The 25,929-nt window shown below is 44.5% G+C and overlaps 1 protein-coding gene across 4 annotated transcripts in view; it reads left to right on the top strand.

Moving 5' to 3' along the window:
- The window catches only part of FBRSL1 (fibrosin-like 1), a 407,425-nt gene that overhangs the window by 367,565 nt on the left and 13,931 nt on the right, over positions 1 to 25,929 (top strand). For 2 of the 4 annotated variants that reach the window (XM_010581697.1, XM_010581694.1), the window contains 7 exons: positions 10,821 to 11,217; positions 12,803 to 13,056; positions 17,524 to 17,759; positions 19,965 to 20,015; positions 20,950 to 21,045; positions 24,424 to 24,495; positions 25,068 to 25,097. In XM_010581697.1, the coding sequence (XP_010579999.1) occupies positions 10,821 to 11,217; positions 12,803 to 13,056; positions 17,524 to 17,759; positions 19,965 to 20,015; positions 20,950 to 21,045; positions 24,424 to 24,495; positions 25,068 to 25,097 (1,136 nt within the window). Of the gene's footprint in view, positions 1 to 10,820; positions 11,218 to 12,802; positions 13,057 to 17,271; positions 17,433 to 17,523; positions 17,760 to 19,964; positions 20,016 to 20,949; positions 21,046 to 24,423; positions 24,496 to 25,067; positions 25,098 to 25,929 lie in introns of all 4 variants that reach the window. The other 2 variants (XM_010581696.1, XM_010581698.1) reach the window with 2 other exon arrangements.

The following is a 25,929-nucleotide window of genomic DNA, read 5'->3' as shown; positions in this document are numbered from 1 at the left end:
CAGTTCTGTTTGCCAGCCTTTAATATCTTTCAGTTCTGACTCTCCTGGGCCAGAAAAGCAGCTCTGGCACTTCAAATACTGATTGCACACAGGCACAGTAGGTCTTTTTCTGCAGTTTTCTGACATCTAGCAAAGAGCACTGCAGATTTAAATCCATTAGAAATTATTACTGCTGTCTTTGTTATCCCTGAAAATGTAAATGGCAGAGTTTAGCATAGAGCCTCCTAAACAAAGTACGATGTGCTGAAACAGTGGGTCTGGTAGGCACAAAGCATGTGGGGAACGGACAGGTTTTGTGGCTCCTTAGCTTTAGCACAGCTCTACAGGTGAGTTTCCTTCCACGGCATCTTTAGCCCTCTGCACCAGAGCCACAAGTTCACTCTGCAGTCGTGGTTCCTGTAGGAGATGTTCGCTGGCTTCCCGCGCTGCACAGCCAGCTTGATGCCACCATATTTCCATGAAACAGGATCTGCCTCTAGCAGAACCTGCAGTAGCCTTCAGCTGAAACGCTCTTTGCGCCTGCTGATGTTAGCTGAAGTCCGACAGCTTTTCCTGCTTTATGCTTGGAACTGAGGAGGCCAGGTCCGTCACAGCTGGTTTCAGGCAAATCTGGATCCCCTTGCTGTTCTACATTGAAGATCAGTGGTTTTGAATGGTGTCATTTAGGAGCCTAACAGAATGTGTGGAGCTCAGCCTTTGAGTTCTGAGGAAAGAGGATCCCACACACTGTTACGAGCAATTCTCTGCTCTAAGTAATGCTCACTCATTGATTTAAGTGGAGAGATGTGATTCTTTGTATACTTATCTGTAGACTCAGGAAGGGGTGAAAATGAAAGAGGATTCTTTGCCTTTAAATTTTGGGTTTATATAGGGTTCTCCTCTGCCCTGAAAAGCCACTTTGAATCCATATGCATCTATCCAGGGGCCAAATTTGGATGTGGGTTGGGGGGGGGGGGGGGGCTGTTAAAGGCTCTGTCGTGTGCCTTTGTGTTTCCAGTAAAAATGTTTGGAAAGCCAACCAGGAGCACAGAATTTGACACATGTGGTCATCTACAGACCAGAGATGAGCCCTCTTTCAGGAGATGTGTGTAGGATGTTGGATTTTGAGCTAATGTAGTTCACATGAATAGCGCATACCACATTCCAAACAAGAGATCACAACACGATTTGATCTTTCTAACTCCAGTTACAGTCTCTGACCTTTAGGGAGGAAGAAAACTGTTGTCTGGGCTCTTTCTGCCTCTGCTGCAGTGGGGAGTAGATATTCTCCCTCCCTCCCTTTTATAAAAGCTACTTGTGTGGCTGGCAGTGGAAAGCCATGGTGAGATCCCAGCAGTAGCGCTGCCCCTCTGCCTGCTTGTTTTCTTGCATTGCCTGATTTGGTGTCGTTTTTCCGTGCGTATGCTGAGCCTTGGCCAAGGCTGTTTCGACATATCCAACAGTGAGCCAGCAAGGGGAAGAAGCAGTAATGTGACACCCATCGTAGACAGGAGCCAGTGCCTGCAGGCTGAAGGACACAGTATGAACTCATCTTGATTAGCTTTGTGGTGTGGGTCCATCACCACTTAATTGGCTGCCAATAGCTTCCCTAATGAAGGATGATGGATGGCGCTCAGGGGCCTGCTTGAAGGGGCCAGCCGATCAGAAGCAAGGATGCGTGCAGAAATACAGCTCTCACCTGGAAAGGACATGGGAGCTAAGCGACACGGCGGCACTCCAAGAGCCTGAGCACGGATGATTCCTCTTTTCCTTGCATCAGGACAAGCATCAGTTGTCTTCCAAGGCAGAGATGGGAATTTCTGTGGCCCTGCGTACGCTTGGCTGGTTAGGGTAATCATCTCCTGTTCCCAGCAGAGATGATCTGGTGTTTGAGAATGTTCTTTCTTGCCTTTTTCTGGTTTTGGTTAGCAAGTGTGCTTTCTCAGCCAGCCGTTGACTTAACTTCTCCAGGCTGGAAGGTCCGAAAGGTCATTCGCACTCTCCGTAACAGTCTCACTTTCTGATTTTACTTTAAATGATTCTTTGGGAGTTTGGACTTCTCTGATGTCATTAAAAAAAAAAAAAAAAAATCAAAACCTTCATAAGACTGTGCAGATGAAACAAAATTGTTGTCTTAGCCCACACAGGGTATTATGCAGCCTGGCAGATCCCTTCCTTGTAGCAATAAGAAAAGGATTTGGCATTTAACCTCTTGAAATTAAACCAGAGTGTGAACTTCAATAGTTCAATCTTATCAGGGCTTTGCTAGAATAACAAATTGTGAAAAAATGTAATCATGTCTCCAATGTGACCTTGGCAGATCTGCCTCTGTGATGTGAGAGAGATTAGGTAACTCTAAGCAGATGTCTGTTTATTTTGAAAATAATAGTTATAAAATCATTTTTTTCCCCAGTTTGTTTGCACTGCCTGTGAAAGATACGACAGAGAGAATTGTGGTCTGCATGGAGCTCTCTGTAACAAGCTGCTCTATTATGCTGAGCAGTAATTGCTCTTGGAGGTTTGAGTTATCGATCTATTGGTGGGGGTTCAATTTCAGTGTAAAGACCTGTGTTCATGATTTAATTGGAGTGATTAATAACTCACTTGCAGGCTAGATGGGAATCAATACGGATTTCAAACAGCAAAAGTAGTACATTTTCTCCTGTAATGTAGTAGTTGATGGTTTATTATTTGCCCTTGTTTGATTAGTTAAAATCACAAGATTCCCTGGTCTATAGCAGTTTTGTCTGTTTAAAAGCTTACATCTGGAGTTGAGTATTCGTGCTTGCTTGCTTTCTTGTTGAGCGGGGTGTCTTTCTGATAGCTTAGTTACCTTGTTGCTTGTCTGTCACTCAGATTAGGTGTACAATATGCCATCACACATTAAAAAAACAGAACAAAACAAGAGAAACAAACCTTTAGTAACTACAAGAAGCTTTAGTAACGTTTTGTGGCCAGGGCAATAGAGTGGCTTCTACGTCACAGGTTTTTAGGCGTCCAGCATCTGCTTAGGAGCAGCGCTGAAGAGATTTAACCCTGCAGCATTTGATCCACCATTATAGCCCTAGATTAAACGCCCGTATGAAACTTTCAATCTCATTACAACGCCAGCATCCACAGTAGGTGCTTTAGCTGCAAATCCAGTTTCAGCTTTGCATTGAAATGTTGCCAGAAGCAGCATTGCTAGGAAAATGCAGTGTGACTTACTTTGGGGGATTTGAATGGTGATCCTTCTTCTTTATGCTCTGGCCCCAATCCTTGTGTTTGGCACCCATTTTCATTCAGCTCCTGCAGCTTTGGAGTGTCATCATGCATGCTTACAGCTAACATCCCTGGATAGAGCATGGAAAGCTCCCAAATCTCTAGGAATAAAACATCCCATTAAAGAACCATAGAGCAGCAAATCAGCGTCGAGTCCATAGGTCTTAATGCTGTTGCTCTCAGTTTCTAGGGGAGGGGCTGAAATCTTTCTGTGCTGCAAGCTTTCACAACAAAGGCTCTTATCTATGTAGCTGGCTAAGGAAGACATTTAGCATAGTGGTTTTGAATCTTCTTTTTGATTTGCAGAGTCCAATAAGCTTTCTAGTGGAAGTGCAGATTCCTATATGGCAAATTAATCCTAATGACAATAGACCTGTTCTTTTTGATTAACATTCACGGACATCTTGGTATGTATGTGAGCTACAGACTGAAAACACTGATCTGGATGGAAGTGTTTTATTTTTAAATAAATGTTTCTTTAGGAAATCTCTCCTACAGGTCCTGAAATTACCGGAGTAAATGTAAATTTGCCATGCTCGAGTTTTCAATTGGGTGAAAAACTGTAACCATAATGAGAGTGTAAGGAACCGGGATAGAGTGGTGGGTGCAGAGGTCAGGGCATCCTAAAGCCCTCGGCTGCATCAGCATTGCTGGAGTGGTGGTAACCAAGACACGGGCAGAGCTGGTGCTGGGGAGTGCCCACGGGACATGTCCGTGCAGGTGTAAGAGGAGAGAGGAGCTCTCTCTGCTCAGGTGTGCTCCTAACACGAAAATCGCGGAGCGTGTCAACCCTTCACTCTCGGGAATTGCTGGCTTTGTGTTAAAAATGTGAGATGCTTTCCTTGTCATGACATTATGAAAATGACTTGAAGATATTTTACTTTTAAGCTTGGGTTCTTCAGAAAGGACAGTGGGGAAAAGACACCCTTGGAAGTTAATTCTGAGGACCAAGCTGACAGCTTTTTGCCACTGTTGCTTTCTTCTAGGTTGAAAAGCTGAAGGCTTGTTACAGCCCCAGCATACAGCAATCTAGCAGGTTAAATGACTTGGGCAACACAGTTTATTAAAACTGGCAAGTGCTCGCTCCAGTTCTCTTCCTGATAGTCAAGGCTGTCTGGGAGAGTAATTGATAGTGGCAGCTGTTCGGAGGGTGTTTCAGATTGCGGCAAGACGATTTGACTTGACAGACAGCTCTGTACAAATGAACTGAGTGATAGGGGCCGAATCCAGACCGGGTTGCGGAAGGAGCTTCCCACCGAAAGCTGCGGCGGCTCTCAGTCGCGGGGACGGGCTGGGGGAGCAGCGCCGCGAACAAAGACCCGCTGCCCCGCGCGCAGGCGGCTGCGCTCGCCGCCGCGGCTTCGGAGCCAGGCGTGAGGGTTTGTGCTTACGCTCAGCTTACTTTCCTCTGTGAGGAAACACTGCAGTTATTTGTGGAAAATCCAGCAGAGGCCTATGATGGTCTGAGGAGCCCGTGTAGCAGGAGAGCATTTTTTGACACAACCTAATGTATGCAGTACACTGCTGTCACAATGGAAGTTTGGCCTTTGCTTCACAATAATGTTAAAAAAAAGGTTCACGTTACACGCCACAGAGTCTTGCAGACAGTGGTTTTACGTGCAAGTCCCAAGTCTGTCTTTATCTTAAGCTGATTTGCATTAAAATAGGTGGAGGAACTTGGTGTCCCATATGTTGGGCAGATTCTGTGTTGTAGCTCTGCTTGCCTTACCTTCGCAAACCAAGCTAATCATCTAATATCTTAAATAGCACTACCCTCCTAAAATGCAGTGAAAAAGCCATCTATATAAAAGCAAAAGCCAGCTAGGGATAAAGAATTAGCACTTAAATATTGGTTTTCACTTGTAAGCACTCTACCAGTGTCAGTGCTATCATTGCCAACGCAAAATACTTTATTCTCTCTTGTGCTTATATATGTTGCATGTCCACAGTACATTATGCAGCACTCTAAAAGCTCAATTTAAAAAAAAAAAAGAAAAAAAAAACGTTTACTGAAGTTCATTGAATATGCTTCTTTAGTTATTTCTTTGGTTTGACCTACTGCTGTAAAATCATGCTCCTCTGTACTCGTTCCCCATGCTGATTGTTCAAAACTCGTCTCTGGGAGTCATCAACCAACTCTGAAATACTCAGCTTCTTGCCACATATGTCCCTGTAATTCCTGTGGTGATGCTTTTGCAGCATTTCTTGCTGGAATCGTAATATGGTGCAGGGTTCATCATAGCCAGCCTGGCCTATGTCTGTTTTCAAGGATGTGTCCAGGGTGGATAGAAAGGCTGCAGATGGTGGTGGTTGTATTTCTTGGGAAATTGCCATTGGTAAAGATGTCATTGATGGATGTAGGAAAGGAATTTCTTTCTCACATCATCCCATCACCCTTACTGTTTGAATACAACGAGGGAGACTGCAGAAAGATGTCTGAATGACTCCACTTTTTTTTTTTTTCAAGAGACAAAGGAAAGGCGTGCAAGCAAGATTAGATTATTTCCAATCACATTGTACGTCTGTTGACAGTCCCCTTTCAGCAGCAACCAGCAGCCTGCAAAGAGCAAGAGGCAGGGCTGGAACTGCTGTTGCCCTAAGTACTGTTTGTATAACACAGTAACTGCTTATTGGAGTTCTCAAAGCAGCCTTTACATGTTTAATCCCTTGCACTTGAGCTACTCTTAATCAGCTTGAAAGCAAATTCCTGTAACAGAAAGGTTTAATTTGTGTCTGGGACTTTCTGTATTGTATTTAGCCTGCAATGCTGTGTAGTTACACACTGGCAAGCATGTCACCCTGTGCAGCCATGGGGATGGGCAGAGCGTGTTTATTCCAATCACAGATTTTGAATTCACTGAAGTTTTCATATTGGATCCATGCTGACGGTCTTTCAGGTTCAGGTAACTCCTTCTGAAACACACTTTTTGCAGCAAATGCAACTGTAGTTGACTTTGGGGTTTCCCTTAAACTTCAACTCTTCTTTCTACAGATTTACAGCAGCAGTAGCTAAAGCTCTCTGTGCTCTTAAAAGTTGTTAAAAGTTTTCATCTTTACCAGGTTAAATTGGAATGGCATGTAGCCCAAAACACAGGGAAGTTCAAATTTTGCAACACTCCAAATGACAAATTAGTTGATCAAGGAGGCAAGAATTACTAATCCCAAATTGTTATTTTTCTTGTTATAGCCGTTTCAGCCCTTTCTTCCCTGTCTCTTGCATTCAGTCATCATTCATCCCCTCGAGATCAAGACATGTTTCACTGTCTGTTCATTTAAGAAAACCTCTCAATGGAAGAAGTCCAAAGTGTTTGGTTAGAAAATAAACAAAGTTGGCATGCTGAAAAGGGGTAGCGCTCTGCATGGTGGAGAATGGCAGATGTGATCCAGCCTTCCCATAGTATGGCTGAAACATGAATCATTGCAAGTGTCAGATTTCCTGTGAAGGGACGAGCTGAACTGACATGCGTTCAGGTTTAATTAAGGTTGAATTATTGGAGCTGACTGTCAAGTCTTAGGCAAATTGGCTCAGCCTGTTATCATTAAGCATGAAAATTACTCTAGGACTTGGTAAAAATAAACACATTTTTGCCTCTAGAACGTTGCGGTGTGGTCTGGTGGGTCTGTGCTTTTGTCAGGGCAGTTGCACTCAGCTCCGTGGGTCCATCTGCTCAGAAGGGCTAGATGAGGAGCTGAAGTACGGAAATTTCTGAAAGGATCCCGATGAAACCTGATCCAGCTTGCACAAAAGGGAATAGTCAGTTTCTTTCCTTGGGATATTTCCGTATGTGACCAGCAATCAGCCTGGTCGATTGAAAGGAACTTGAGCACACAAGAGCGTAGTTCTCTTAGGAGGGATATTCGAGCGTCCTACGGAGAAACTGCAGAGTTTGAGATCCTGATCAGAATGGGCAACATCTCTCGTTAAAATCATTAAAATTAACTTTCTGAGGGATTTCAGGGAAGGTCGCTCAGAGACTTTCATATGAATGGAGAGGAAAGTCTTGAACTGGAGATTTTTGTGATAGGTATCGTGATAAGGATCTCGTTAAGTACCTAAGAAACCAGGTAATTACAGCCTTCAAAATTCATTGTTTCTTTGGTTGCACGGGGAAAATTGCCTCAAAATTGTCAGGTTTCTGGAGACCTCTGGAATATGGTTAGCTAGTGACTGGGTATTGGAAACAGACACTGAACAGGTAGAAGTAAGTGTTGGTAGAAGAGTGTGAAAGGAAAGAAAGAAACCAGGACATGTGTATGTTCTTCAATGCCAGAGTGCGAGTAAGTCATGGGATGGCACTCCATGGAGTTAGCTTGAAGTGAAGGATCCTAAGTCTTCGCTTAGAAGTGCCTTTTGTGTTTTCTAGAGTAGTGAGACATATGGATGAGATGTATTTCCATATGGGCATCTGCTTTCCATTTTTTCCAAATCTTATTTCACCAGAGACTTAAGTGAAACACCTAGATGTGAGAAAAGTTTCCTTTTCAGAAGGTTTGACTTTCAAACTTCAGGCAGGTCCCAGTGCCTGGCGTCGCTGTCTTCCTGTCATTTTTTTCCATGGTTTGTCCTGCCTTTTTTCATGTGTGGTTCCCTTCCCTTCACCCATTGCAGTTCACCCTCAAGTCACCCACATGACGCAGCTTCTCTCTTTTGTAGTGCATCACAGCCATCAGAAGGGGAAACAGCAAAGTCACCAAAGTCACCAGGATTCGCCCACTGTCCTTCCTGTATGGTGGCTGAGAAGGCTTGGGGATTTTGCTGTCTCTCATGTGCTTCTCCACACTCGCCCATGAATTCACACCATGTCTTTCCCTTCTCAGTGCTTCTGCTTTTGCTCAACATGGCTACAAAAGGAGAGAAGATACTCACGCTCATGCCTGTAGCTTTTCTGTGGCGGGGGGGAAAGCATGTGGGTATTTTCATTGTTGTCAAGAATGAAACACAAAAACATTTCAGTACTCCAACCTGAGAGTTGCAAGTTGGCAGCAGACATTAGTCATGTACCCCTAGTACTCTAATACAGCTAGGCTGGCTGGTCAATTCAGTCAGCAAGGGAGCATGAGCTTTTGCTTTGAGAAAATTGCAAATGAGAGCTAATGCTGAAACCACAGGGAATCAATAGTTCTACATAAAACTGGTCAAACAGCTGCTTTTAATGCGGGACTTTATTGATTTGTTTTGGATCTAATTGACTTTTTACTCAACTAACTTTTGTGGTGCCAGTGTGTTTTGAATATACACCATTAGTCTACATTGCCTATAATTACACAATATGAAGTTTAACTCTGTAGGAGGAGGCCTGTTGGATGGAAAGAGCTAATAGGCTCTCAGGAAACCTATGGTCAGGAATGAAACCCAATTGCTTTTAATGGGTAGCTCCTGAAAAACAGTGGGATCTACAGCTGTGAATACACTTCCTCCAAAATGCACAGTGTGGGTACCCCTGGCTTGACTAGTCAATGACAATTTTTCGATTGTTAGTAATAAAATCTGAGGAAAATTTACAAACATAGGTGACATTATAAAAAAAAAGTGCACAAGAGCAATGAGAATTTTATTTTAGAAATAAATTCTTTGTCACTCTAAATAACATTGGAACCAAGTCTAGTTACGTCTCAAAACCAGGGTACCTGTGATGCTTGAACTCACATTTGAACAAGAAATTTACTGAAATGAGAGTTAGCCTTATATTTGTTGTAGGGAATAATTTAGGACCTCCAGACATTGTGTCAAACCTGTAAAGATGTATAAGGTGCTGGAAAGTACAGGGTTGATTGCACTTGCTGCCAGCCAAAGCACTGGTGTTTGGAAAGGCTTCTATTCCTGTTATTTGTGGGTTTGAGGCCACAAGTCCTCAGACATCTTCAGCTGATAAATATAGTTCATATGTTTCCATTTGTTTTCTTCTCACATTCTGAATTTATATAAACGGAGTGAGTGAGTAATTGATTGATTGATTGATTGAGGAAGGAAATGGTGCAATGGTGAGAGTGCAAGCAGAGCCAGAAGCAGTGTGGGAAACTGCCTTTTATGTCAAGGAAGGAGATGCCATCATTATGTGGGCATCTTCTGTACAGAAAGTGAGCTGGTGTGCTACAGGCTGTGATTCGTCACTGTCCTCCTCTCACCTAGTGCCGGCATGGTGGTGCTCAAGTCGTCGAGGCAGCAGCAGTGAGGACTCTGGCCTCGCATAGGCTGCATTCGCAAACGCCTGGTTAGAGCGTCTGCATGGCCAGAATTAGCTCGCGGTGTGTGTTTTGTGTTATTTCCACACCTCCTACATCAGGAACTGGCTCAGTCCTTTGATGAGACGGGAAAATTTCAAAGGTGGAATTTGTTTGTGAGGGTGTTGGGAGCATGTTAATGAGTGTAGGTAGCATCTCTTGCATGTCTGCAAGCCAGCTAAACGCAAACAACCCCCAACACGTTCTGGTGGATAATAAAGGCATGTATCCTAAAAGTCAGTTAGAAGTGCTGCATGCGCACGGTGGGGTGTGTGCATGTGAAACACATGGACAACACTAGTTCTCGTAACACATGAACAGCTTTTCTTGTAATTGTGGGTATATGTGCACTCAAGGATACACAGATGATGTCGAAAAGGGAGTTACAGTGGGAGGTGCATCATGTTCATGTTGGTCCTTTCGGTTGTCTTCGACATTTTGGATACTCCTTGATCTGAAATATGTGTCCTTTCCTCCCTTTTCCCTTTTTCCTTTCTAGCCTTTTAGCCCTTTGGGCTGCCTTGTTTAGCTTAATTTGGAAAAAAGGAAATACTTGGCACTTAGAAGGAGTAATTCCATATGGAATTCTCACTGTAGGTGCATTTTGCAAGGTGGCAGCGTTCCTGGTAGTCTTGACATGCCATGCATACAGGTGTGTGCCATACTTAGGGTGAGCAGGACTGCACTTGGGTGCTCACTGCACTTCTGACTGGATTTTTTCAGCCTTCTCTGTTCTGTTCTTCCACACAAGTGTGTGGCTGGGGAACCGCAATGTCGGAGCTTCACTGCAGAACTGGCCCATCCTTTGCTACACAAAGATCCCCGGTAGCCTCCTCCCTAGAAGCCAGGTGGGGTTACCATTAATGATTAGTGCTTGGGTCACAGTGCATTGTAGCTGGAGTTGAGTCTCAACACAATGTAGATGACCTTGAAAGAGTGTTGAGAAACTGAAATGTCTTAATGATCAGGCTTGTGTTCGTGAGTTCATTATCAGCCTTAAAACTTATATTGAGCAGGAAATACTGTAGAAGTAACTTGAGACACATTCATGCTCCTACTGTACGTAACCTTGGAACTCTGTAGAAGTCACAAAGCTGCATGTTCTTTGTAGTACGCATTCATTTAATGACAGCTAAGTCTCTTACACACATGCTAACAAGTACTGTAGACTGGCCAGTCAAGGACAGCGGAAGGACAGACACACAAACACACATCCCTCTTGTAGCAGCAGTGCTCCCACGATGCTCCCACGAACTGAAACATGACTTGTTTTTTCTCAGGCATACGTTCTACCAAGCAGAGAAACAAAAGCAGACCTTTCAGCATGCGCTTTGTTCTTTTTCTCATTGCTCCATAAGGTCCCACCTTGAATGACAAGCCAGAAGCAAAAGCAGCCAATGTCCCAAAGGTGTCTGGGCTAGAGCGGAGCCGGGAACTGAGCACCGACGTGCCCTTCGCCCTGCCTATCCCCAGCCCCCAGCCAGTAGCTGCCGTTGTGACTTCTACTTCCTCAGCGCCCACGTCAAGCGCCAGAGCGAGCCCACTGTTGAAGAAGGAGCCAGTGATTTCAGCACCAGCACCACCAAGGCTCACGCCTCAGCCGCAGCCTCGGCCACAGTCACAACCTCAACCTCGGCCGCAGTCGCAGCCTCAGTTAATACCTGAGCTTCGGACCCAGCCTCCGAGTCACATCCCTCCACCTCTCAATTACCAAGTGCATCACCAGGTGGCCCACAACGGACTCAATAATATCAGGTAGGGGAAAGGGATACTCGTGTCGTCTTTGTGCTACTGCTGGGCTAAAGCTTGTTTCAAATGGGTTAGAAATTGCTGGGAGGCGAGACAAGAGCGGTCTTACTTAAGTCTGTGTAAGATGCTCCGTGTTTCGGTTCTTGGACTTTCCGTGCTGACTCCACAGGCTGGATTTTCCAGCAGTGGTGGATAACTGCATTTGAAACATGGTGATAAATGCTCCCTTTCTGGGAGAAAGGCGTGTGTAACTGTGGGGTAAAGTTCCTTTAGGTCCGGTTTCAAGTGGAGTTTTGCACAGTCTTGTCTGAGCTGGCTAGTTCTTGCCTTAGAAATTTAAGGTGGATTGAGTTTGAGCAACTCCCTTGTTTCATATTGAGAAAGACTTCCATTGAAGTAGGTTTGTTCATGATTATCACAGTTTTTTTGGTTCACCAGCATCAAAAGAGGGATATCTGTATCAGAAAATGCTCTGTGCTTTAGAACAGGGCTTCCGTGTAGGCTGAGAAACCTGCGTCAATCTGACATGTTCAGATCTAGCAGGAGGCTTAGCTTCGCTGTTTAAATTGCCTCCATCCAGTAAGTAGGAAGGGTGAAAATGGTATGGATAAAACGTTTCTAAAGAAAAGAGTTTAGCCAGTCAACTGGAACCTGTGTAGTCTTTTTGTTGGTACAGAAAATACGCCTTGCCTCCCAGACCAGAAGAACTAGGCTAGTTTAAACAAGATGAGAAAACTGATTTAAAACATAATATTTTGCTGCACAAAGGTCAAAATACGAATACAGAGGGCTGCCATCAATGTGTATTTCATAGTATCCTGCGTACTTAAGCTCTGTTGTGGTTTTACCCTGTAAATGCCACCATAGTATAAATGATTAATAATATTTCAGAGTACTCAAGATATCTCAGAGGTTTAGATTGCAACAAATAATTGGTATTGTGGGAATTACACTAAATAATAACTGCAATGATAGTGCCTTTCACCCCACAAAACTTAGATCGCTTGCAGTGAAGTAATAATAGTAGAAGAAGATGTAAAATACAGAATCATTATGAGAAAAAATTATTAACATGGTGCGCATTTGCATGCGTGTGTGAATATAACTACACAGCATGCACAGCAGATACAACTTGGTTCCAACATCACTCATGCTATGCAACTCTGTGCACCCAGAGCAACAGAAAAAGGAATTAGAGTGATTGCATCGTATGATCACAAGGACGCACATGGCCACCACAAGGTCATCAGAGGCTAAACAAAGGTGCAAAATCCATCTGCCGCTGTGGCCTTCATCAGTATCTTGTAGATAGCTCTGAGGATTGTAACTTGCTCAAACAGCAGAGGAAATGTCACTCCAGAGAGCGCAAGCCCCGTCCTGCCCTGTTGGAGAAGTTCATTAAGATTCGTTCCTTTCTCCACTGCGATTAAGAAAAACAAAAACAGAAGTTTGGGGAGATCAGTGTTACATAGCTGTGTTGCTTCTGGTAGTGTATTTCTTACACTGTTTCAGTCTTGTATTGTAACACACTCTCTCTCTTTCTCTCTCTATCTCTCTCCCCGCTCTTCCCCCTATCTTTTTCTCTCTGCAGCCGGAGCAGCAGTGCTAGCAGTGCAACAAGCATCAGCCTCCCGAAACACCTTCCTCTCTCTCCCCAGATTCCTCCGCACCATTCCTCCGGCCCCGCTCTGCCCCTCTCCATCTCTAATCTTGCTACCTCGCACTTCTCTCTCAGATCGCAGACCCAACACCAGCACCATCCGGCCATGTTTGCCACCCCACCCACGCTGCCACCTCCACCAGCGTTACCTACCAACAGCCTCGTGATACCAGGTCACCCTGCGGGTAGGTTTCCTTCTTCTTCCAGGGCTGATCTGCCATGCATGCGCTGGAGGGTGTTGAGAGATGGGCTGGCTGGTGGGCAGGTAAAATAAAGTGACGCAGACCCCTCGGCGGGCAGTGTGTGCTGGAACTGTGAGAGTGCTCGTGAAACAGGTAGGAGACCTGGACGTGCTTTACCAGATGAGAGATTGTAGAGACACACTCTAGCTTCCTATAAGAACTCTTCAAAACAAATTTTTCCCAAAAAAAAAAAAAACCTCCTTTCCAGGGCATGAGTTGTCCAGTGTGGCATTCCACAGTCATCAGACATTTTTTAGATTAACAAAGGCCTGATATACAGTTTGCCATTCTCCCCTTCTTCCTCCCCACTGTAATGAAAGCTGCTGCTTTTAGAACTGTCCTTAAAAAACTGTTTCTAATCGTCCCAGAAAGTTGTTCTAGCTGAACACCTTTCCCCCTGTCTGGTCCTTCAACAAGCAGCACATCCTGCTGGCAGAGCAGGATCCTCTGCCTGCAGCAACCCAAACTCTCTGTGTGCCCATGGCTCCTTGGCCTTTGTGTCTGAGGCAGAGACAGCTCAGCTGACAAACTGCTGTTCAGCCCTCACTATCTTTGCGTCCTTTTAAAAAGTTTCCTTTGTTCACCGTGGCCCCCATTCTATTGTCGCTTCTGCCCTAAATGCCCTGTTTATAGCTTATCCATTAGCCTACAGCTGTCCCTGGAAGAGACCCTGGCAGCTGGAGACTTCCCTGCAACTTTCGCTTGCTGGGGCCTCCTTTTGATCTGGCATTTGACTCCACAACTAACTCAGCAGGGATTAAACAGGACAAGCATTTTGCAAAAAACGCACCCTCTGTTTCCTATGAAATCAGTTAAAGGAATAAGGAGAGAGCAGATTTGCTGTGGAAAAATCTGATGGCCCTGCATCCCCTTTTTTTCTTTCAGGAGCTAAATAATGTCCCATTTTTTATAGCTGCTTCTTTAAATGAAAGAAAAATGTGAATTCATCCAAAGCGAGCTCTCAGAACGATGATAGACAAAAGTGCCGCGGGTTCCTAGCCAGAAGCAGGACCACATAGGCCAAAGCTGCCGGCTTTCACAGGCCCTGGCACCATCTAGAATTTCAACCACATGGTTGGGAAGATGTTGGCAGCACTGTGGGAGACCTATTCATTGCTTCCCCTGTTTAAGGCAAAAGGACTACTGTGATGGAGACTTTCAAAGTATTGCAAAAGGAAATAGCAATGCGCTCACTAAAAGCATGATATTGCAGTCAATGAAAGCAAGTATGTTTTCACCATTAACTTCAGGAGGTGCAAGATCAAGTGACCTATTCACATTCAGCAGCTTGCCAGGAAATGGTAACAGTCTTGCTCCTACTAAAAGGATTTCTCCTGCAATTTAAGCAGGAGAAGCCTAAGTTAGCGGAGGGAAAGGTCTGGGCGTCTAACCCTGCAGACAGTGAAATGCCTCTTGTCTGCATTATACGAAATGCCTGCAAACTGGCACATCATAAAATCGATACAGAGCGCTACAGAGCCAGGAGCTTCTGTTGTCATTCACATAAAAGTTTCTTAAAAGCAAACAATATTACTGAGCAGCCCTAAAGAGCTAGGATCCAACTGCCGCTAGCAGCATAGTCCTTGTTGTGCTGTTCGAGTGCCTGTGTCCTCTCAGTAAAAGCACCAGCTTAGAAAAGCCATCAGAGAGTGTATGGCCCTTTGAAGTCTCCTTTTTGTCATGTTTTTCTCCCCCCTCTTTGGAGGAAAATGTGCTCTTCCTTTAAATTTACTTTGGCATGCTTGTCGCTGTTACTGAGAAGAGGAGCAGAGCACCTGCATTCACTGGTGGTACAAATTCAGGTCTCTGAATAACAAGAGCGCACTTCTGGTGGCATTTCTTCCCTTTGAAACCTAAAGCAAGTTATACAAGTGACTTAGGAGCAACCCTCGTGTGGGCTGCTGTCCTCTACTCAAGGGCACCAAGGCTGGCCCTGATGTAGGATACACAGAGGAAACAGCGGCCCTTCTGTCTTCTCCTCTGAACATGAGGGTACCTAGCAACATTAGCAGGATTGGCCTTTTTCTGCCATGCCCACCTCATGTGCGCACACAGAGCAGTAGTGTTTGGGCATTCAAAGGGCTGCTCAGTCACTCTACTCCTAGCTGTGGTGTTACATGGCCAGACCCGTGGGACGAGGCATCACTGGTAGGCACAAGAACTTAGTTCTGATCCTAGCATTGCCCAGAGCCCCTCACAAAGCTGGGTTATTTCTCGGCAGTCCCATCCTTACTATGAAGCAGTCACTCCTAGAAGTGCCACACTGCTTTTTCCAAACGTCTCCGGGCCTTTTCTTTTCCTGACAAAGGCCAAAGTTGTGGTACAGGGCTATGGGCTGGAGCCAGCTGCAAATCTATCGGTCTGACTTTAAGTCTCTTAAAGAAATTGGATATCAGAGCACTTACAACTGCCAACTCGCTTTTATCTCTCCCTCCAGAAAAGTGGATTATCTTGATGCTAACAGAAGGATTCAGTTTCTTTAAGTCATGCCAGATCTAAATGCGTAAACACACACACACACACGAAATCGTACTCATATTCTCTAAAGAGGTTAGGTTTTGGACCTAAGTGCTTTCAGCCTAGGTTTTTTTTTTCTTCTTTGCTTGCTTCAAGGAGAACCTATTATAGACTTTTTTGCTCCAGTGCCTTAGGCTTCAGTATCACAAGTATATGTACTTTCTGCTTTTGTATTAATCATTATAAAGATTGTAGCAATACACAGTACCTGCTTTTAGCAGTACAACTATTACTGAAAAGCAAATGACTTAGGCACCCCAAACTTGCTTTCAAAAGTGACTTTCAATAGGATGTAGGCTTCTAAGTGGTAGTAGAGCCCTTGAAATTCCCCATCAGAGGGCCTGTTTTTAAAGATCTTAACCATGTCACTTCAGAAAGTGATTGATTTAGAAATTTCTAATGTTACTCTAAAAAATTTAAGTAAAAGAAATGCCTGCAGAACATGAAATAAAACTTTAAAGCGCATGTATTCTTTTGCCCCGTTATATTCAGTGCTGTAGCTTAAAATGGGTGTTACACTAAAAAAGTTCACGCAAGTTCAGAAGCAAGTAGGTCAGTCAGGAATGGGTGTATGTCACCCACAGCTGATGACACAGGTTGCTCTCGGCTCAGAAAACGTCTAACTTGTTGGGTGCTGATTCCTCTTTGAAATTCTTAGGCAAAATTACAGGTGGATTTAATTGATTGGGGAAGCAGACATTTGTCCTTATTGTCCTCAGTCACGTCATTTCTAAAGTGCTGGTATCTTCCACTGCCCTAAACCACATTCAAATTCAGTGCAAGCTGGTTCTTCCAGAGGAAGATGCTGAGAAGGGGCCACGTGTCTTACGGTGGAACATTTTATTTTCTGCAGTCACTGCAACCTTCATGAGATGTCGAGCCATTTCAGTGTTTCTCCTCTTCCCACTGATTCCTCCTCCATGTTTTCTCATAGGAGAAAAGCCTGGAGGCAAGGACAAAAAATGACAATTATAGCCTGTTAGAAATTGAGGACAGGACCGCTTAGTATTTAAGATCTCAAAAAAACCTTACTTGCAAAGAAGGCCTCAATTTGTAGGATGGATGTTCCTGGCCACTGTGTGCATGTCCTGGGGCTGAGAAGGGGGAGAATGGCACAGGGAGCCGTTGAGAAATGGCCATGCGAGCAGGCAGTTTCCAGCCGCCCAAATCCGTGGTTATCTCGTGGCATTGTAGATCTTGTCAAAGTTTTACCTCTTAAGTACGCACGTGTTAGAGCGTAACGCGCGTCTTAGGCCCACCGTCCGTCTTCAGCGTACGCGTGTGCTTCTGAATTGCACACCTCTGCGGGAAGCAGGTCAGTATCACTCGTTTTAGAGCGAGCCGTTGTCCTCGAGGGCGCTCCCCGGCATCTCGCTGGCGCGGGAAGGTCCGGCCGGCGGGCCGCGAGGCCGGCGGGCCGCGAGACCAGCGCGCCGAGGTCCGTTCCCGGAGACGCCTGGGTGCCGTGGCCGTCCGGTGCCGGGGAGGAGGAGGAGGAGGAGGAGGAGGAGTAGCCCGTCGGGCGGCGGAGCTGCGCGGGGGTAGCGGGGCCGCGGTCGGGGGGCCGGGGGCGGATGCTTGCTGACGCCCCCGATGATGTTTTCTGCTGTGATGACTCATGGTGTTCTCTCTTGTCTTTAGATACCAGCCTGTTGATATCATTCAACCAACCAATCATGTATTGCCAGCCTCATTCGGGGATTCTGATTGGTACTTTGTCACAGGCATCTCTCTTACCTCCACCAATGAGTCCTCACGTAGAAAACCACCACAGCATGACCTGCAGAAACAGGGAATGCCAGGTGAATATTGACTCTTTCTCCTCCGTCTTTGTGGTACTCACAGGCCCACGGGCCTCTGTGTCTTTTTTTTTTCTCTCTCTCTCTCCTCTAGATCACGAACTGCTCAGGCAAGAGCTGAACAACCGGTTTTTGGTTCAGAGTTCGGACCGGGCCGCTGCCTCACTTGGCCCGGTGCCGCTGCTGAGAGCGGAGTTTCACCAGCACCAACACACGCATCAGCACCAACACACCCACCAGCACACATTCACTCCTTTTCCATCCAGCTTGCCCCAGACGCCGCTCATGCCGCCCTCTGCACCTCCCATGGTGCGTACCCCAGCCCAAAATGTGAGGATAAGTAGAGCATCTCTGGTCAAAAAGCCTAACCCGCTCTTGTCAAACAAAACCCAGTCCTCTTCATTTCAGCCAGGCGTGATGTCCCTGCTCTTCCGACCTGGAGGTCTGGAGAGACAGGCCCAGCACTCCCAAAGGGACCCCCTTTCCACCCAGAGCGTCTACACTGACCCTCCAGGTCCCCCACGCTGCTACCCGTGAGCAGATACCGCACCCGTGAGACGAGTCCAGAGCCCCTTTAGTTTCCCTATTCATGTGTCCTGCCGTGTGTTTCTATTTCCCCTTTCCCAGAGCCAGGTGCCGTGACACACCAAAACACACCAACAAGGACACCGCAAGATGGGTGGCCTCCAGTCCCAAATGCAGTCCCCACAACTGTTCGTTGTGGGGCGGACTGTACTTGCTTACCCCGAGCTCTCACCATAGTGCAGCATCTCATCTGATACGAGTTTTGTCCCTCTTCCTCCTGATTCCCTAATCTGTATCGATTTTGGCATTTATTATTTGATTACATCAACAAGCACTAATTTGTGTGTGGCTGGTTCTTCTTGTGGGAGAGATCCTCCTGGCCATGTGATAAGCGTTAGCATTTTGCCGTTGAATTTGCTTGTAACACGATGGGACTTTGCTGCAGCTGTTACAAAATGGTTAGAGATCTGCTACAAATGGATTTTGTCAGTGCTTTAAAACGCACTCTCTCCCCATTTCTGACAATTACTTTGTGAGATTGAAAGAACAAGATTCAGCTTTTTTTTCTCCCTCTCAGTTTCACACTGTGTCGAAAATGTAGGAACAACCCTCTTCTGCTAAGGCTAGCCAAAGCCAGGAGTAACAGCAAAAGCAGCATTTGGGAAGAACTACCAAGAACTCAAGGAGCATGATGTTTCTCACTTTTCTTTCCCACTGCTGACTGCCCGATGACATTCTTGGGTTGTAATCTGCTTAGCAGCAAGACAATTAAAAGTAGTATCATCCACCCAAAATCCAGCCCCAGGTGTTTGCTCAATGTACTCCTGTGTAAACACCTTCTCTTCTTTTCTTGGTCTGTGTAAAACAATCTTGAAACTTTTCTCACAAACCTCCTGTGTTATTTAAGAATCCTGATATCCGATCCTGCGAACAGCTCCCTCCCCTCCCACCCATGCCCGTTGATGTCAGCCTTCATCGCAAAAACAGCTTGCAAGGCTCTTTTGTTATATTTCACTCACATCTTCTTATATTCCACTAGATCAGGTCTGCTAATCCCAACACCAGAGAAGAGTGTTGAAATTTACAGCTGCATGTGTTTGGTAATTTATGGTATTTACACTGGAGGGGACATGGCTCCAGTAATAACTGTAATTAATGAAATTACAAATCTACTCTCCTGCACATAGAGGAGTGTGAAACAGCAGCTGACTTGCCAAATAAGCAGCTTTTCATGGGGTCTCACAGCTCCTTTCCCTGGCTTCTTCCCCACTCCCTCCTCCCCAGCAGAATGTACATACTGTTCAAAAATGCAACGTATATATGCTTTGTTTTTGCTTCCAAGGTGGTATAGGACAAATGGTCATAATAATAAGTATGGGTCACAGAACGCACACATGGAGGTGTTAAAACCCCGTGCTGGAACAGAAAAGGTTAACCATCACCTTTTCTCTGGGGCACTCTTCTCTTTTGCAGGGGAGGGGGAATATATAGGTATTTGTGCATCTGAAGCAGTTAAGCCCTTTTCCAAACGATTTTGGCACTTACAGGAACCCAGAAAATGGGGAATTGGTATTGCTTGCCCCACAGTAGACATTGGGGTGTAACGGAAAACGTTCCCTACTTTCTAGTCTGTGACCTAGTTCAGTGCTCCAGAGGCACATCCCAGATCTAGACCTGGAGCTGAACCTCCCTGTGTTTCGCTGTGCTGCAGTGTCGGGACTGCTGTCTTCATAGTGAAGGAACCTCTTCACATAGTGCCTGCAAACAGGGTTCTGCAGTGAGACTCGGCAGCACCCAGCACAACCCAGGGGCTAGCACCTTTCCATCTCCGTTAGCTTTGGGAAATCAGTCAGTTCCCTGATGGGAGAGTATGGAATAACCAGTCAGTTCTGCTCTGTTAAATGCTGTACAAACGGGCCACGATTATTTGTCTGTATTGAAGTCCTGATGTGTCTGCTACTGCCGAAACCAAACTCACCTGTTTCCTTTTTTTTTCTCTTTTCTTTCCAGTTTGACAAGTACGCTCCCAAATTAGACAACCCTTACTTTCGACATTCCAACGTGAGTGCTTACCTTTCTAGGTGGTGTCTTTGTTAATGGTTCTGCTTGTACTTCTTTTGCTTGTTTTCGATTGATCAATAATGTTTTGATTCATTCATTCCTAAAGCTCTTTTTCCGTCTTGATTTTTTTTTTTTTAAGGTACAAAATTTTTTTTGGGCTTTTTTTTTTTTTTTTTAAATCTTTGTCTGCTGCATTTTTGCTGCTGCGGCTCTATACTGCTGTGCCTGGGATGGCAGGGAATGCGCAGAAATGGCTACATGAGTGGTCATTGCAGTATCTTTGCAGCTGGTGCTTCTCACAGTGCAGCAGCCCGGAGTGCATGGCTCTATCACAAGATTTTGCTCAGGTCACAGGAGTAAGTCAGACTGGTGGTTTCTTCCTGGTGCTCCCCACTGCTCCAAAGCACAAAAACTTCCATCTTTTAGGACTTGTAAAACTGCTGTATGTGCTCAGGAGAGGCCTAAGCAAAACTTAACCCAATGTACACAACTACAAGGTGGTGTGCATGTTGCCTGTGGTTAGTGTGCAATGCAGCATCTTGTGGTTCTTTTTTGCTTTGAAAATTAAAGCAGGTCACATTTCAAAATGGGGTCAATTTGTTTGCTACTGCAGAAAAATGCAAAGTTAACCAAAAGTGAACATAAAACCCAAATTATTCCGATTCCTCTAAAAATGGTGAATGCTCTGTGCTTCCTGCAATAGTCCACAAATTTTAAAGGCACACTTGTTCAGCACTACCTAGAAAATTAATCAGATGAGCGCATTTTCCAAGTTTTGGCTTTGCTCTTAAAAATTTTGAAAGCAAATTTAGTGTGTATTTTCACTGTGGCACTCATTCAACACAGTACTATTTTTGTATGTGCCAGGCTTGGCACCTACCTCCATTATTGTTCAAGTTGTCCTGTGACATAAGCATCTCTTTTTCTTTTGTAGTTCTTTCCAACCTATCCTCCAGCAATGCCTGGAATGCCACCCATGCTTCCACATTCAGGTCCCTTTGGGTCACTTCAGGGAGCATTTCAACCGAAGGTACAAACTTCTTCTTATGAAGGCTTTGTTCTTTTGCTGGGAGAGAAACTGTATTCAGAGTTGCGTCTCTGGTGATTTAGTAGCACATGATTTAACTAGCAGAAGTGCAGCACAAGGTTGGAAGCAATCACCCCACAGATCTGTGAGCATCCTCTGCACAAAGCAGCCAACACTTTAGCAGAAATTTTCTCTTGGCACTACAGATCATTCCTTGGAAAAGGATGTAGTGGTTCACTTGGGAGGTCAACTGAAACTGGAGGAGAAGCATACAGTCAAATGCATTATTTGATTGAAATATTTACAGCTAATAATAGACCTATGAGTCTCAAATCATTTTATAAATTTAACGGTCTGAGATTGCAAAAGATAAACTGTGTTTATTCCCAGAAGAAAATGAGAAATTGACTGTACAAGTGTGGGAACAATAGGGAGAGACTGCTGTAAATGGGTAGAGCAATTTGAAGGAGCTGCATTTTTATTCCCAGCTCCAACACTGTCTGACCTTGGGCAAGTCGCTTAAATCTTCTGTTCCTCAGCTTCCTCATCTATAAAGTTATCCTGCAGTAGGTTTTGTAAGGGTTGATTAATACCTGCAAGCTTCTTTGAGATAGTGTGTTTGAAAGGTGCACTGCAACTGTAACATATCATTACAACTAGCACTGATTGGCATTTGGAAATGTTGCCATGATAACCACCATTTTTGACGAATTCTGTGGTGTGCACTGCTTTTTTTTTCCTCCCCGACTTGTTCTTTTCATTAACTATTTGTAAATGTACAGAAACTGTTAAATCTCTCCAAACAAGAAAGATGCATCATATCTTTATAGTATTTGTTTTAAAATGGAGCATTTACTTCATTTGTAAGGTAATGTGTTTAGCTTCCTTACCTACTGTGATTTTAGAGATTTCTTATCTTGAACTGCATTTCCATAGAGCTCTGCTACCGTGTTAGAAGACTTGAAGGACCAGCACTGTAGCCAGCCCATTTCTGTTTGCATTTGGAAGGTCATTTCCATAAGCATACCAAGCAGGGCTGTGGGGTGTACTTCTCACTGACATCGGTGGAAGTCCGTAATTAACAGCTGCTGCAAATAAGGCCTCTTACAACCTTCCCACTTATTTTTTTTTAATGGAAGCTGGAGTATTTCCTCAGTGCCTATCGAATCCCTTACACTATTTTATTTTCTGGATACCTTACAAATAGCAAAGTCTCTAAAATGGCTTTTTTCAACAAGAGTGCTGTATGTAGTGGCTACAGGCATTGAAGAGGAACAGTTGCATCTAAGCAGAGGGAGCAAGAGGGACCGAACATAGCTATCCCTTGATGGAGTTTGTCCACCAGTGTTAATTATTGCTATTCTTGCAAGGGATGCCAAGGGTTCCCTACAGACCTCAAGTTGTGAGGGTGTGAACTTGACTTCCCAAGAAAAGGAGCTCCACAGATAAGGTGGAATTGGCAAAATTTGATAGGGTTCGGTTTTGCCATAAGGCTACTGTTAATGAGGAGCTTCTGATACCCGATAGCATGCTCTTCTGGCTTCCATCTTCATTACAGAGCTTTATAGATACCATCTCACTCTAAAATACCATTAGACCAAAGAGAAGCAGTTACAAAGCAAGAAAGAAAAAGTAAGCACAGACCCTTTACATTTTTAAACAGTTCTTAGTGCTGTATTATAACTAGCTTTTAATTCATTTTAATGATAGATACATAGAACATTTGCTAGCTTGAGTTTAAGCAGTGTAAAGTCACAGTCTGGTGCTATGGTTAATCACTAACATCACTTGATCTCTGGACAGTGCTGTATTTACGTGCAGTCTAACATCTGAAAAAAAGAGGGATAGGTTGAAAAATGGATCTGCTGCTTTGGCACATTATTTTCCAGTTTCCTAGAGGAGACAGAGCTGAACTGCTGGGCAAAGCCACTCTAGTCATCATTACTGCATCATTTTTCCGTGCTCTCTCCCTCCCAAGCTGTTTGACTAAAGCCTTCATAATCACTACAGACCTGATGATTTGGTTTTGGCACACTGAATCCTGCACTTCTTGCTTTCCAAAGCAGAGTCTTGATTTTGTTTTTCCCCTTCCCGTGTCAGTTGCCTACAGCTGTGCGTGTAAATCCACTGCACATAAATCCAGGCTGACGGTAAACTTCTCAGTGAGTTTCCCGAAGGCCATTTCTCACAGGCTAACTTGAAAAGGTCAGAAGTATTCAGTTTACTTTGCTGGAGGAAGCATTCACGTCTTTCTCCAGGGGACAAAGGGACAGGATGACACCATGCTATTAACATGTTGTGATCCTAAAGCTCTTGCCTGTATGATAGCTGTAACTTATTTGCCACCTTACATATACCTCAGCTGTCAGACAGGCCCTGAGAGCACAGATCTGCCTGGGGAGTTCATTGACTTACCTACATGCACGCACACGAGAATTCTCTTTTTAATGAGTCTGGAAGTTACGTAGCCTTGGCCAAATTAAAACCTATCTTTCCTCCCACACCCATGATTTTACTCATTCCTTGTACAGTTCAACTGTTTGAAATCTACTGTAATTTGACCTAAAATGTGAGTGAAATAATCTCTTGGGGAATGAGGTTTAACCCCTCTGCCCTCAGCTGTGTGGAGGCACCAGGTGCAGTTGCTCTGGGAGTGGGAGATGGATGAATGCCAGAGTGAGAAGACGAACGAGTTCTTGGGGATCGTCTAGGACAGGGCAACAGGTGGGATCCGGAGGAGGAGGAGGAACAGGGATTCATTCAATGAGGTGTTTAATTCTTGCTGGAAAATGATGGGATAAACAATGCAAAGCTATAAAAGACCCACAAGCACCTTCTAAGGTTTCTCATTTTGCCTTGTCGAAACAAATAGATGGGCTGTTGCCTTTTTAGCCGTTGTGTTATCTAGCTCTGGTCAGAGAGGGGCCATGGTCCAATTGGTGGAATATGGGACTAGGATGCTTGAGTTGTTCTGTTCCTGACTGCTATACTGGTTGCTGCCTGAAACATGGAGGGAGTCAGTCCACCTCTCTCATTCTCTCTCCTACTGCCTGCCTGTTTTGTCTAAAGAATAAGCTTGGTGGGCAGGGACTGTCTCTTCCCATCCACTTGCATACTGCATAGCACAATGGGGTTGTGATTTCAGTGGGGCTTAGGGGTGCTGCTGTAATACTGTTACTGCTGCTAAATAATAATAGATGACATGGTGGTTAAATGCTGTTGGCTGTCAGTAAGAGATAACATTTAGCGCTAATGTAGCAATATGCGTGTTCAAAGCACAGTACAAACATGTACTAATTAATGCCGTTAACATCAGATAGAGATGTTAAATGTACTGCTGGTATGATACAGTATTATTCACGCTCTATTCTTGTCTTTCAGACTTCAAACCCTATTGATGTAGCAGGTAGACCAGGCACAGTCCACCATACGCTGCTGCAGAAGACTCCAGGGGTAGGCAACAATATATAACCTTCCTTTCAGCTTATCTGGATTTACAGTAAACACAGTGATTGCTCATAAAAAAAAAAAGAGAGCAGCTGGTGAGCAAATTGGCCTTCTAGACTCTGAACATGCAGTCAGGACAGAAGTCTCTTTTTCTGGTGAGACAACAGTAGCCTCCACCAGTCGTGAATACAAAGGGATGTATTGACTTCTTTTAACAAAGTCAGAGGGAAATGGGGCAGGAAACCCCTTCAAGGTCTTTCGCCTAAGCATTGCCTGGAGAGTAGTTTTATGTGCTCCATTTCAGAATGAAAATAAGGTTCGGAAAAGCACTGGCACTTTTCAGTTGCTGGCATGAAGCTGCTCTGTTTATCATAAAATTCTGCTGAGTTTGGTGCAAGGAATGAAAGAGAAGTATTAAGCCTCCTTTAAGCCTTTTAGGTTTCCCATGTCACAGGGGACTTCTCTGGAACATTGCTTGCTAAATGCTTTTATTTGTTCAGAGGAAGGAAGTTCCCCACCTTTCTGTATATTGGCTAGTTTTAGAAAGACTGATTGTTTTATTTCTGCTTTTTCCATAGGTGTCAGACCCTTATAGGCCTCCAGTAAGAGTAAGTAAGGTTTGTGGGGGATTTTGTATACATATATATACACACACACACATACACACTTCAAATATTGTGCATGTGTTTTTGAAATTTAATGTGTCCAGTAGAAAATTTCACACTCGTCTTTCATTTAAAGCAAAATGCCTTAGTTAGCTCTTAGCTGCTTCTGATTAATAACATTTAGGTTAAATCCCAGCCTTATTTGGCATCCATTGATGTGCATTAATAGTTCACAGTATGAAATAAGGGTCGCAGAAATAAACGACTGTGAGCATGGACAGACATTCACCAGTGATCAGATTCATGGTGGCTTAGGTCAATGTGTTTTATTTGCACTTCTGATGTTCCACAAAAACACCCTACAGTGAGTACCACAGCTCAGCTGAAAAATAGTAACTCGTTCAGCTGTGGCACTGCTCATCCCTGATGATCGTTTGTCCACACCCTTTTCCTCCCCAAATGCAAGCAGCCATAATAACCATGCATGACTTAGCCTGCAGTGCAGCAGGGATGAATGAACAGGGCTCTTTTCAGAAACAGAACTGTTAACGATTACTTGCATTCTCTTAAGCATGGCATACTGTTCTTTGCTGCCATTTATTTCGGTTTGTGAAGGAGGGAGTGCAAGTAGGAAAGAACAAAGCAGGGATCTCAGATCTCCATGAGATGAGGAAGATATCCCACATCCCACATTCTTCCTGTTTGTTTCCTCCTTAAATTAAACATCATCTGCTGCAGTACAGAAAAAAAATGTTGATCACCTATTGTGCCATTTTAGTAATCAGCCTTTCTCATTGCTTAGCTGCCTGTTTGACAGTAAGGGAAATGAAACGTT

Source organism: Haliaeetus leucocephalus, unplaced genomic scaffold (assembly GCF_000737465.1).
Source record: "Haliaeetus leucocephalus isolate CR32 unplaced genomic scaffold, Haliaeetus_leucocephalus-4.0 Scaffold802, whole genome shotgun sequence".
Lineage (NCBI taxonomy): Eukaryota > Metazoa > Chordata > Aves > Accipitriformes > Accipitridae > Haliaeetus > Haliaeetus leucocephalus.
Note: the sequence above shows the minus strand (reverse complement) of the source record. Positions and strands in the feature narration are given on the sequence as shown.